This window comes from Barbatula barbatula (assembly GCF_947034865.1).
Source record: "Barbatula barbatula genome assembly, chromosome: 22".
Taxonomy (NCBI): Eukaryota; Metazoa; Chordata; class Actinopteri; order Cypriniformes; family Nemacheilidae; genus Barbatula; species Barbatula barbatula.
Genome location: NC_136785.1, coordinates 12,754,142 through 12,767,344, shown reverse-complemented (window position 1 = coordinate 12,767,344; position 13,203 = coordinate 12,754,142). Strand labels below are relative to the sequence as shown.

At 39.1% G+C, this 13,203-nt stretch overlaps 1 protein-coding gene across 1 annotated transcript in view; it reads left to right on the top strand.

The window, feature by feature from the left end:
• Nucleotides 1–82: 82 nt before the first annotated feature.
• gabrb4 (gamma-aminobutyric acid type A receptor subunit beta4) overlaps nucleotides 83–13,203 on the top strand; it is a gene marked incomplete at both ends in the record, with an annotated part of 42,769 nt that continues 29,648 nt past the window's right edge. The window contains 2 exons of the mRNA XM_079485717.1: nucleotides 83–162; nucleotides 1,740–1,834. Of these exons, the coding sequence (XP_079341843.1) occupies nucleotides 83–162; nucleotides 1,740–1,834 (175 nt within the window). The remainder of the gene's footprint in view (nucleotides 163–1,739; nucleotides 1,835–13,203) is intronic.

The following is a 13,203-nucleotide window of genomic DNA, read 5'->3' as shown; positions in this document are numbered from 1 at the left end:
TTTTTTCATCTTTGTTTTTGTACATATCTGTTGGGAGCAAAGGCGGTTGGATTACAGAAAGTGAATAAACGGATTTGTGGAAATGTTGGGTCCTCAAGAAGACAAATTATGTGGAATTGTTTCTGCTCTGGCAGCTTTGTCCTTTGTCTGCTTTGCACAAAGGTAAGAAAATTATGAATTCTAAATTATGACTATTCAATCAAATTAATGACTCCACATTTCGGCCACATCCAAAAGGATACGGCGGATGATTCTCTGATGGGGAAAAGGAGACATGATGTTTTCCTTCTTGTGCCACTTTTTTACCTGAATTTGAGGTTTGTGTGCGTGTGTGTGTGTGAGAGAGAGAGAGAGAGAGGGAGAGTGAGCGTGCGTTCCCGCATATGTGTGAGAAACATGCTCGCAATTCGCTGTGTAGCGCATTAATTAATAGACCAAATAATACTTAATACTTGTTACCCGCATGGCATTTGACAGTGACATCTCACTAAATCAAAAGCAAGTCATGAGAGAGCTGTGCTTTGAACATCACACATGCAATATGTGGACGCTGCCCCTTATGTAAATGTTTCTTCATATTTGATTGCAATCGTTTATTGAGTGAAATATACTGATATGCAATTGATCAGTGCATTTCCTCTGATCCACCCCCACCCTTGCCACCACATGTCACCACAGCGATCGCTGGCGTTAAAAGAGATCCATCATCTCTTGGCCAATAAAAATAAAAACGACGACGCCTATCAGTCAATAATGGTTAATGACATGTGTTCAGTTGTGATCGTTGAGATGCGACGCGGGGTTGAAGCCACGAAGGCCGACATTCAACAATACGCACGTAATCTTTTCTCTATCTCGGCATGTGAAGCACCTGTAATCCTGTGCCAAATAACAAGCATAATTAGATGTTAAATGTTACGCATTGCACGTCAGATTTAAATGATTTTTTACATTTAAATTGTATTACAAACACTTCAATCGTTCAGCGATGGCCGAATACAGAACGTCTTCCATTTTGACGTTTTACTATTAATTTCGGTTCAGTGAGCATGGATAGTTATGCAAAGTGGATCGTTTTTTTATCTGGACGTAGCCACATTGGACTTGGTTTGCAAATTCCGTAGTGAAGACCTCAAGCTATGCAGAGCAGAAATGTATAAACAAAAACTGTGGTAAAATAGAAAATATGTTATCGGGATATGCATTTTCTCAGTTTGATTTGTCTAAAACCATAATGATGTGTCAACAACCTGTCTGTTTAAAACCCTCAGTAGAATGTTTACAGACCCCCTGGTTCTGGGTTTGTAACATACAATAAACATATATCAGAAGCTCCATGTAGAGCTGACCACCACCTGTTTATTCAACAGGTTGTCCCAACCGAAATGTTTTTCATAATATGATGTTTGTGTCTGCTCCAATGAAATGCCAGTCAAATGTTTTCCCACAGAGCCAGTGGGACCGTATAGTACTATACACCGTACAGGAATAAAATCACATCCTGTAGCTTTGTTTGAATTGTTTTTTACACGGTAGTTAGCTATACAATCTCTTTGAATTGGCATTTGAGCCAAGCGTGCAAGGGAAGCTCTATACAAAAAGTCCCAGATTTTGAAATGAAAACAAAGTACACTGCAATGTAATACTTAATAAGCGAACCAATATGATTTAGGAATCAGGAATGCATCTATGTGCTGTGCTTTTCAAACACGATGTGTTCTCAATTTTCTCTCCTGTAGCACCTCCACCGGAAATACCGGAATATCTGTGGCCAAGACGACAGTGGACAAATTGCTCAAGGGGTATGACATTCGTCTGCGGCCTGACTTTGGAGGTACACTTGATCCTTTTCTAGAAATGTTATATCTCCAAATGGGTATTTCCAATGTAGTACATACTGTATGCTTACTGGCTGATGCAGGCTAATGTCTATATTTGTGTAGAATTGTTTTGGAACTGCAGTTCTTTGTTGCTTTGGAAATGTTGCTTGTTACGCATGATGGGATGTGATTTAGAAATAGTTGGAACTCTCGTGGTGTGACTGTGAGAGCATCAAACAAACATCTTTTCTGCGATGGAGCAGCACTTTGCTGGTTTGCTTTGTGCGTACATTTCTATAAAAAGTTGTGTTTGCACAAAGGCTGAGCACACGGTTTTAGGTTGCAGCTTGCGGTCCATATTTCTGCAAACGCTCACTTTGTTGAAGGACACAAAGTTGTGGAAAATGTTGCTTCCCCCCCTCCGAAAATCTACAGGTAGCTTTGTTCGGCTATTCATCACGAGCCTTCTGTGTGTCCCCTGATATTGCAAAAAGACGATACATTTGCTACAGAATGTACTTTACAATTTAGCCATTCAGCACCCCTTCAACAAATTACTGTGTATTTCGCCACACAAGCGAGTCTATTGTGAACTGTGCTAGACACAGCAAAATCAAACCCGAAAAAGATCCAAACAAGTATATCCATCTATACGTGTATCCGTCTATATTTAAGTTTATGTAGTTGGAGGAGTGTTCTCTCCAACCCTTTCTCTTAAGTTTTTCCAGCTTCATGTGTTCTCAGTACAGCTGTTCCCTGGGAATTAAACCCATAACCCTTGCTCGCTAGCTCGCTTGCTCAATCTGTAGCCTCCATCTATCAATTCATTCTATTTTTTCCACCGTTCACCCATTATTCATATCCATTTGACAGTGTGCCACTATTCAAATATCACATATGCATTATTCATGCATATATATATATATATTCGCCCTACATGTATCTACGATATTTACCATACAGCATCAAATTCATTGCATTATGTTTTGTTAAGGATTTTGTTGGTACACAGTCTTAGCTTGCATCCACTTTGCAGTATTTTAGGAGACACATTCGAGACAGCGATGAAAGCGACGGCCCCTCCACAGAGCACTGACGTGAGGTCAGTTCTACTTATAGCGGAAGCAGCATCCGCTCTGGTGCGGCCCGGGGAACTGTAGTCTATCACATCCTGATAATTCCATCATCAGTCAGAGTCTAACTCTCCTGACACATCTGCTGACCAGCTTCAGGAGCACCGTGCATTTTAATTGGACCCGGACCACAGCTAAGCCAGCCAGCCAGCGAGAGAGGGAAGGCAGGAAAATGAGAGCGATTCAAAGAATGAAAACAGGCCAGTTAGGCGGTCGGGAAACCAGGCCGTGCTTAAAGAGTTCCTTCTCTTTGGCCGGCTAGAGGGATGGCCGTGGGGTTCGGACGCGGTTCATTTGTGTATGTGTGTGTGCGTGCACACTACGCACATGAAGGCAAAGCCTGCTTACGCATGGACGCATACATGCTTTAACAAACGCAGACTCCCGGACGGTGCCAATCCCACAATGTCACAAACTGAGCTCAGATTTGCCAAGTCTGCAATCAAAAGTCAGTATGATCGAAGATCACAATACGAACTCAAACATTTCTCTTCAAATGCATCCAAATCCATATTATTTGACCTCTACAATCAACTCTTTGTGTATTTTAAGACTCATTTGAATCCATTTTATTTCTTCATATAAGCTTTGGGAGAAATATCTGAGACTTGTTGATGGCTGATATTTAAATCGATGTTGAAATAAAACACAACTGACAGCTACATAAAATCTCCTGAGCTATGAAAGATTTTTTCTCTGAGAAGTCACAGATCTTGTTTCACATATTTTTAAGGAATGCTTTCTTAATGTAAATAGACCGCAATAATAGACCACCATGAAATAAGGTACATTTGTGGAAATGCATATAGACTGCAATCATACCATCCAAAGTACTGATAATTTCGTATGTGTTCAAATGTGTATAGGTACATAGATTTCACTGTGGGCGGAGCGACTCAGAATGATGCAGTAATAGAAAAAAATTACTCCCAGACAGAATAAACGTCAGTACCCCGCTTCAAAAGCTAACCACTTTCATTATGATGGAAGTAGCTTTCTGCATTGGAAATGTCTTTACTGAATATTGAATACAATAGTTTCTTCTTCATTGAAGTTGATGTGATATATACATACTGTCGCTGATCCATTTCACTGTCGCTATGCACATTGAACATTCATTCCTTGACTAGTCTTTGCTTGTGAACATTGCTCCTTTGAATCTTCCAGTGTAGACAGACTTGAGTGGCGCAGGACAATGCGTCATCCGTTGCGTCCAGTATGTTCAGGCTTTAATGTGTCTGGCAACGTCAGCGTGATAAGCAAATTTCTCAGATTCAAGCCTTAGTTGCACCCATTACGGTTCATTGTTTTACCAGCAGATGGATGAGTCACTTTTTGTGTTATAGGTTATTTGCTTTGGCTCCAGCTTTCAACAAATAGCCCGTGGATGCGGTGCTTGGTCTGAGAAAGCAACCTGCATAAAACCACTGGAGGGGAAACAACATGCAAAATACGGATACAGCCGCAGAAAAATATACTAGCGGTCATCCATCATTCTTATATTGCAGTACATGAGAACACAGGGTGCACATTTGGGAAACATTGTCAGATAGAGTTTTTACTCTTCAGGAATTTTGCATATGACAAAAGGTTTGACTGTCAATCGAACATCAAAAGATTTGAGCTCATTTCTGGACGCTTGTAAGGCAGCCTCCTAAAACCAAACAGAAGCTCTGAGTGAATGAAGTGGAACATCTACATAGGCAGCAATTCTGGGCAGACACAAATAGCGCTGCTCGAAGCGTGTGGTAAATTTGACTCACTCGGAAATTCTGAAACTCAGTCTGACGTTTGCATTTTGCTAAGGTAATGACGCAGTGCTTTAAGAAGCATGAAAATATTGGGTCAATTTCTAATGAGATCGAACATTAAATAAACATTTCAGACTGAAACGTAAATGCATTTTTAATCAAGGTATCCCTCGACTTGTCCTCCATCCTAGATAAATATTTACACAAGTGCATTCTGGGATTGCATTCACTGTACAACATGCATGCGAGATAAGGCAGCTGGCTGCATTTGAAAACCGAGGAAGTTTGATCAGGAGTTAAGGTTTGGTGGCTTGTACATGCATGTTAACCTAATTTAACGTACGATTCATGGTCTATTTGCATCAACATGCATTTAAACTCTATTTTAGTTGCTTCAGCACTTGACGTAATAGCCCCGCGACGCACTTTGGTGCTTGTTTCATCCGCATCCAAAGCATTTAACCATCATGCAGGTGAATTGCCCTAGCTAAAAGGGAACATGTAAGAACAGTCCCGTTTTTAAGTTGCGGATGCGAGCAATGGTAATGGAGAGGGCTATATTATTCAATTCCACCAACCTGAAAGTTAAGCCACTCATATAACCCGCTAAACTGCGCCCGAATCCCTGCGGAAAAGTGACAATGGAAAATGATGTAAATGAAGCAGAATTCCCCATTGTCTTAAGGAGGAAGACACTGAATTAATTACAGCCAGCGCCGGCCTTATTTATAACCTCAATAATCAGGGCAGCCTGTGAAGGTCTCTGAGGACCTTGAATTTATGAGATTGCTGTTTCTCATTTCAAGTCATCCTATCTAACAAAAGATACCTCCATGTGCCCTGGTCCGTCTGTGTCGCCGGGGCCCATTTATGTGCTGCCCATAAAAAACATGCTGAAAGTTTAATCAACAGAATGGAACATGGATGCAGTTGCCTAGATACGCAACATGTCACACCCGAGACCATAAATCAACTTCAGGGTCTTTTTCACAATTTTCCATGTCTCTTTTAGTAACAAAAGCTGCGATTAATTATTATAATCATTATTATAGATATAATTTATATTGTGGGAAAAAAACAATTACTCATGCCTGAAAACAGATTACATCTTACTTTTGAGTCCTGCGCTAATAATCTGAAAAATTTAAAGTGTTGGGGAAGCTACTTTGAAACTGTGAACTGCTTAAAATCATAATAAGAGCATAATTCATCATAATTAAACATAGCTGAACTATACCATCAAGCTGCTCTTTGAAAAGCTCCTAGGGAAAGATATATTTCTAAATATGTAAATATGTTTCATCAGAGCTGTATTTTCTTTCATAAACTGTTGTTAAAATGAGAAACATATCAGTTAGAGTATTAAGCTTAAAGGTAGAGTTCACCCAAAAATGAAAATTCTTTCAAACCTTTATTTCCTCACGCCCGAGTTCCAGATCTGTATTCTCAGATTCTTTTTTCTGATGAACACAGAGAAAGAAATTGGGAAACTTGCTTGTAACCAAACAGTTCTTGGCCACCTTTGATTACAATAGTAGGAAAAATTGCGGTTATAAATTTCTTTGTTCTGTTGAACACAAAAGAAGATTTTTTGAAGAATGTAGGACAGCAAACAGTTCTGGGGCACTTTTGACTACCATTGTCATGTTTTTCTACTATGGTAGTCAATGGGGTCCAAGAACTGATTGGTTACAAGCATTCGTCCAAATGTCTTTCATTGTGTTCATCATAACAAATACATTTATACATATTTGGAACAACTTGAAGGTGAGTAAATGATGACAGAATTTAAATTTTGGGGTGAACTGTCAATTTAATAAATAAAAATCTACAAATTAATTTGCGTAAACTTAATATTTTACACAGTAATATTTGTAACGGATCAAAAACATATTATGCATTTACAAAACTCTAATCTAAACTTCTGTATATCTATTAAATCCGTTAATTATTTTTAATAACAGAAACTATCTAAATGAATTGATTTACTAATGTCTCTTATTGACTTGTAACACTAACATTACTCAATTCTGTAAGCAGAACTTTTCACATCGCTCAGAAATGTGTTGCTAATTCTGATTTATTACTCTCCAGTACGGATTCATTATAATACAAATCCTGTTTAATGGTTTACATATTTAATCTCTGAGCGATGAGACAGATTTGGTGTAAATTTGTAAAGTTGTGAGTAATTGTTTTTATCACAACATCACAAGCGTCTGGTAGTACAGTTAGTTGACAGAACCAAGAGCACTTAAATACACAAATGAGATCACACGCGCACACAAACACACACCCACGTACGCACACACACACACACTCAAATACATACTAACCTGAGCAAATGAAATCATGCCCGGACACACACACACACACACTCAAATATATTGTGATAATTTAACACTGTCAAATTCATTCTCACAGGAACCAACAAAATTTACCTGACTTTTCAAAGTACATGATTCCTGGCACTCGTTATTTTAAATGCAGATGTGCAGCAGGCGCGTGCAAATAAGAGGCCGCATCGAGATGGAAATAGTTCAAATAGTTCAAGTGCCGCATGCTAAGGTACAAAACAGCAACGATAATGAATTGTGTTGTATGCAGTGCGAGGCTAAAAACATGTTTAAACATGCCCGCCTAGTCAGAGCGCAAACTTCTAAACTGTGTTCTCTTACACGTCTTCTTACTCTGAAACGGACAAATAAACACAAAATTATATTAAATTTCCCATATTGGGAACATTAACAGCTGGGAAACAAAACGGACGCATCACAGTTGATTAGATCCGTAAATCTGTATAGAGCGCTCTTAAAGGGGCAGCTGCATAATAAAGTATTCTGTTTATAACGTTCATCAAACAATAAAGAACAGGCCCAAAACACTCATATTAAAACATGGTGTTCTCTTTATATAAAGAAAAAAGTAGCATACAATAATTTAGTGTTTTAAAGATGTGCATTAAATACACTTTAAATACAGTACACTTTACAATTTGTGTTGAAAGTGTTGAAAGAGAGTTTATGTATAAGCAATCAAATCAATGATTGTTTTTCAATATCAAACTAGACAGAACGTTAATGCCATGGCGATACAGTTGTAAAACAGCTCATTATTTGTTTAAAGTGTTTACAAACCAAATCGTATTGCACTTTTGTTCATATTGCAGTACTTTTACAATAGAAGTGCACAATACCCTACTTTTAAATTCATTATTTAATTTTGCGGTTAACAATGCAATAAGAGAAATAAATGTAATTAGCATCGGCAGATATCACTTTGAATAACCGGCTATCGTATCAGTAGAGAAATTTAATATCGAGGCATCTCTAATTGAAACCCATCTTACTGCTGATCTGAGAACAACTTAATTTCGACTCTCCAATAATAATGACAAACGGCTTTTACAACGTTTCCCAGTTCAAACTTTACTTACACCCTCCACCCATTTCAGATTAAGGGTACTTACACTATACGATATATGCTCTCAGTAAAGCTTCAAATCAAAAAGAGGGGTGTTCTGCCAGGGGTGTCCACAGAAAGGCCCTGTAGGATTAGGACTGCAGTCTAGTAGAAAGACCATTGAAATGAAACTGTGAACTGAAGGCCGCTAATTACATTATCTTTGAGAAGCTCACCATTTTACCCAAGATGTAAGTGCCCCCCATGGACGTCAGGATATCTAATAAAAAGCAGTGGCCTGTAAATTGTAGCAGTAAGTGTTTTGCCTGTGCTGGGTTATCGTCGTCTCCTTCAACTCTAGTACTGTGGGCAATGTTTTAAAAGCTTTGTTACATCGACACTGAGCAAATTAGGTTTGAATTTGAGGAAAAGTAATGGAAACGGCTCGACGACACTGTAAGCGTGTAATAAACTTGTAAAAAGTGATGAGAAAACATTTATAAGCTACTTTATCACTTTTTGTGATTTGTTTATATTTGATTCTACTTAAGTACAGAAATGTAATCATAATGTTGAAAAAAGCATGTCGTGAAAAGGCAATTCAACAGTATTTGTATTTTTTATTTCTTAAACAAGAAATCTTACCAAGTGTACATTTGTGTACTGTACACTTGAATTGTGAATTGCGTGTGAATTGCACACTTACACACACAAATGTATAACCAAACAGACTTTGTTGCATGTTTACAATTCACATTATTATTTACAAGAGTTTTTATATTGTTGTTTTTGTTGTTATTGTGTGTAATTAATAACTATGATAGTTTTATTAAAGCTGCAGTCAGAAACGTTTGCCTCTTTCTGTTTAAAACATAGTTGCATATGACTTTACGTGCTATTTATATGTGTTGACTTTTCCCAAAGAATTGTACCCAACAGTTTATTTATAAATAATAATACATTATTAATTTAATAATAAAACTTTATTTTTAATAATAACAATAATTAATAATAATAGTTATTTATAGTAATTTATACATAATCTTTGAAAGCGTGCTATCGGTTTTCCACACAGAATATTTATGTCCACACACTATGATTTTGCTTATTTTTAACCAAAAGTTTTATGGATCAACATTTATGAACCACTGTTTGAGAAACATTGGATTTGACTAACCATCTTTTGTCAACTTCGTGAGCACACCATTACACAGATACTGTTCCTGACTAAACTGTATGGTACCACGTCTCATGTGTAAATTTACATTGCAGGGCCGATATACTGTATAATCTAAATGGTTGCCAAGTCCTAGACAAATAGCAGTGCAGAGTAGCCAGAGGGCGAACCATCTTGTTAACACTGTGATTTACTATCACAGTGCTCCACAACAGTGTGTGTGTGTGTGTGTGTGTTTGTGTGTGCGTGTGTGTGTGCGTGTTCGATGATGTGTAGCCGCTCTGATGGAACGTACAAGGCGACACTTCTTCAAGCTTTATGCTTTGCTGTGCATTACATGCCACTGTCACAGGCAAGGTGCTCTGGATGAACGTTAACTTGAGGTGATGTACGTGTATGTATGCTGTCTTAAGCTGGTCGGCACGTTACTATGATGAACAACTTTCTAAAGCTCTCAGGGGCCATGTCAGAACACAATGTAGAAGTGCTCCGATGTACCCGCAACATTTGCTGCTCACCGTCCATGATGTCAGTTGCGATTTTAAGACGTTATCATAACTAAAGTAGTGAGCAGTTGCAGTTTCTCTCTATCGTACCAACTTGTGAATCTGCTGCCAGAATTGACTGATATCACCCCATAGCTGCACAAGCATAGAGGAATGTTCCCGGTTCAGTACAAGTTAAGCTCAATCAACAGCTTTTGTGACATAATGTTGATAGCCGCAAAGAATAATTTAGACTTTTCTTTTTGTTTATAAAGCAAAAAAATAAACTTGGGATTAGATGGGGCCATATACATTAAATTATGTTTATAGGCACAATCAGAACAAAAACATGTACTTCTGTTTCTTGTTGTCTTGAAACATTCATAACGCCAGATGACAACAACCAGCTTTTAAGAGTACAGACGATTTTTTTCGCAATTTGTAATTTTGTATACGTTGTTCGAAAGGGATGAGTCAAAATAATTTCCTCTGATGATTTGCATTCCAGCAAACAGGGTAACATACTTACTCTCTTCAAATATCATGCAGTCTCATTAAAAGAGCATTTTATCAACATTACATGTTTTTGCTAAGCGTTCCATTTTGTCAGTGGAACGTTTACATAAACGTTTATAAAACGCTTTCATAACTTGCAAAACATCTTGGTTAGTTGGTGTTATGCAACTGAATTCCCTTAACAAACACATCTGACAAAATGGAGGTGGGATGGGAAGCCAGTCAAACAGAGGTCAGTCCATAAACATTGAGAATATGCCACAGCATATTCACAGGGCTCCTTTATTATGTGCCAGGAAATGGGACAAACGTGCATTCGCTGTGTTTGATTTGGGCAGGGTGAGTCATCGGCTAGCAGCGCAACTCCCCAAACTTAAAAGGGGAAACCGAAGTGATGCTTGTGGGAAATAGAGAGAATGTAGATCAGCCCTCTCCCATAGCCCGCCAACTCCAACCCCTCACCCTGGAGACAGCACTTTAAATCTAGCTGTCATCGGCGCTGAAATGGGTTTTATGGTGTAGGCTCTCCTCCCATAACAAAGTTTGAAATTGTGGCGACATATCTGCAGGGCTGTGAACATGACCTCTTCTCTCTTAAGAACGAGGCTACTGGGATTTTGGTTATGCTTGGTGTTGTGATATTGAACCAGACTGGATCTATCATCTGTAGATGTGGTGTCATTCTTAGCAACAACACTTTTAAAAATTTTAGTTTTTGCTATGGTTATTATTATTATTGCTTATTCTTATTTACATTTGAATGAACTCCTCAATCTAAATAGATGATGTTTTATTAACAAGGTTCGGGAAGAGCACTTGTAGATAATTAACCCGGCTGGCTTTCGACGGACGCTGTCGCTGCTAGTCCCCGACTGCTTCTCCACCCAGCTGAGGCCATCAGCGTAACCTTCCCAGCAACATGTTGGTCCGCACCGCCACCTCAGGCCCTTCCCTCCCTCCTCTTTTAATCCTGCTGCCCCTCCGTCGAACTCTAGCAGCACCACTCAAAACCTTTTCAAACGAAAAGAGGACACTACATCTAAAGCTTCAACCTAAAGTCTGCCATCCTACCATGCCTTACCTACTCAGCCTACCCGCATTTCCAAGCTTACAGGTTAATATGCTCGGAACTCTTCACCACTTCCAGCTTCAATCCAAAACTCCACACAATCATCTCAGGCCTTTCAATTTTAAACACCAAAACAATCTACAATTCCATCAAGTACGGCATGAACGATCAAACGTATATAGAGGATACTACATCTACATCTTCAACCTACAGTATCCCATCCAACCTTCTCAGCCTACCCATTCTCCGAAGCCTATACGTTAAGATTCTCTGAACTCTCCACCACTTCAAACTTCAACCCAAAACTCCACACAATCATCTCAGACCTTTCAATTGTAGACACCTAATCGATCTACATTTCATCAAGCACAGCAAGAACGATCAAACATAAAGATGAGAATATCTACATCTACAACCTACAGTCTCCCATCCAACCACACCCAACCCTCTTAGCCTACCTGCATCTCCGACGCCGACAAGTCCAAGCTCTCCTACAACCCGCTTTTTGCTGATGACTCTAACCACCCTGCCACTCGCTTCTGTTTCCAAAACACCTAAAATCCGTTTTACTCCCTTCCGGTTTTCCAGCAAACCATCCTCCAGCCAGTCCTCCCGCAGAGGCACGGCAGCCAGAGCCCGCCAAAAAAGGCGGTCGGCGGTCATCAGACCAGAAGCCTTTTCATCTTTCCTCACCGCAACGGACACGCTCGCTCCCGTAAGATCCCACAACTGCCGCCCTGCTCAGAGCTCGGCAATCACCTCGCAAATCAAGCCAGCCTCTTTGGGGGTTGCTTGAGCTGCTGTCCTGCACCTATTGCATCTATGGAGGGCATGATTCGGGTCCGGGCACACACCGAGCTGGGGACCCTCTCGCCGGTCAAGGGGCAGTTGCTCCGAATTCGGGGAGAATTACCCAGCTCGGAGCCTTCGCCCTGGGATAGCACGCCAAATACGCATACTATCCATACCAATTCATTAGCAGCGAGGTGAACTCGTAAATCAGTCATTAGTGATATGTATTTAAAATGTCCTACTTGTTGTACAAAGGAATCTTCTGATATTTGTTGTGTGTTTGTTAATAAATAGATAATATCCAATTCTGAGTAAAACCTGAAGAAATCCGAGCCGGTAGACCAGAATGTCAAAAAGACTTCATTAGGCTTTAGTTTCTACAGTAAATAACCACCTACTGTACTAACAAACATGCTGAAAACCACAACCACCACCACAAAGTAATCCCTGGCACTCACCCATAACAACCCAATGTCCCAACTTTGGCAAGGTTTTACATGCGTAAGGCCCACTCAGTTTATCTAGAAAATTTCAAGAAACATTTTTCTTATCTGTATTATTTGGGGTGAATGCAAGCGAAAATTGTTTGCGTAAACATGCTATGAAGTTATTGCAATACAACGTCATTGGTAACAGTTTTACATTTTGGTGAATTGTTAGCTAATTCATACGAATCTCATTTGCACGATTTTGTACAATCTGCTTTCGACCAACTGACACTTCTTTAAAGGGGGGACATTTACGCTTTCTTTTGTTCTAATAACTATATTTTTTTTATGATTCATATTGCTTCAATTAAAAAAAAATGTCCAGAATGATTGGTTTTTGATCAATTTGAACAAGCTTGTTGTTGCATCTGTATAATGCTTTCGAACTGTAAGGTTTTACTTAAATCACTTAAACATGCATATACACACACACACACATAACATTCAATTCAATTCAATTTTTTTTATATAGCGCTTTTCACAATTTGCATTGTTCCAAAGCAGCTTTACAGGGGAAAAACGAAAAACCCAAGAAAGGGTAAAACACACTACATGGTGTGTTATATAATA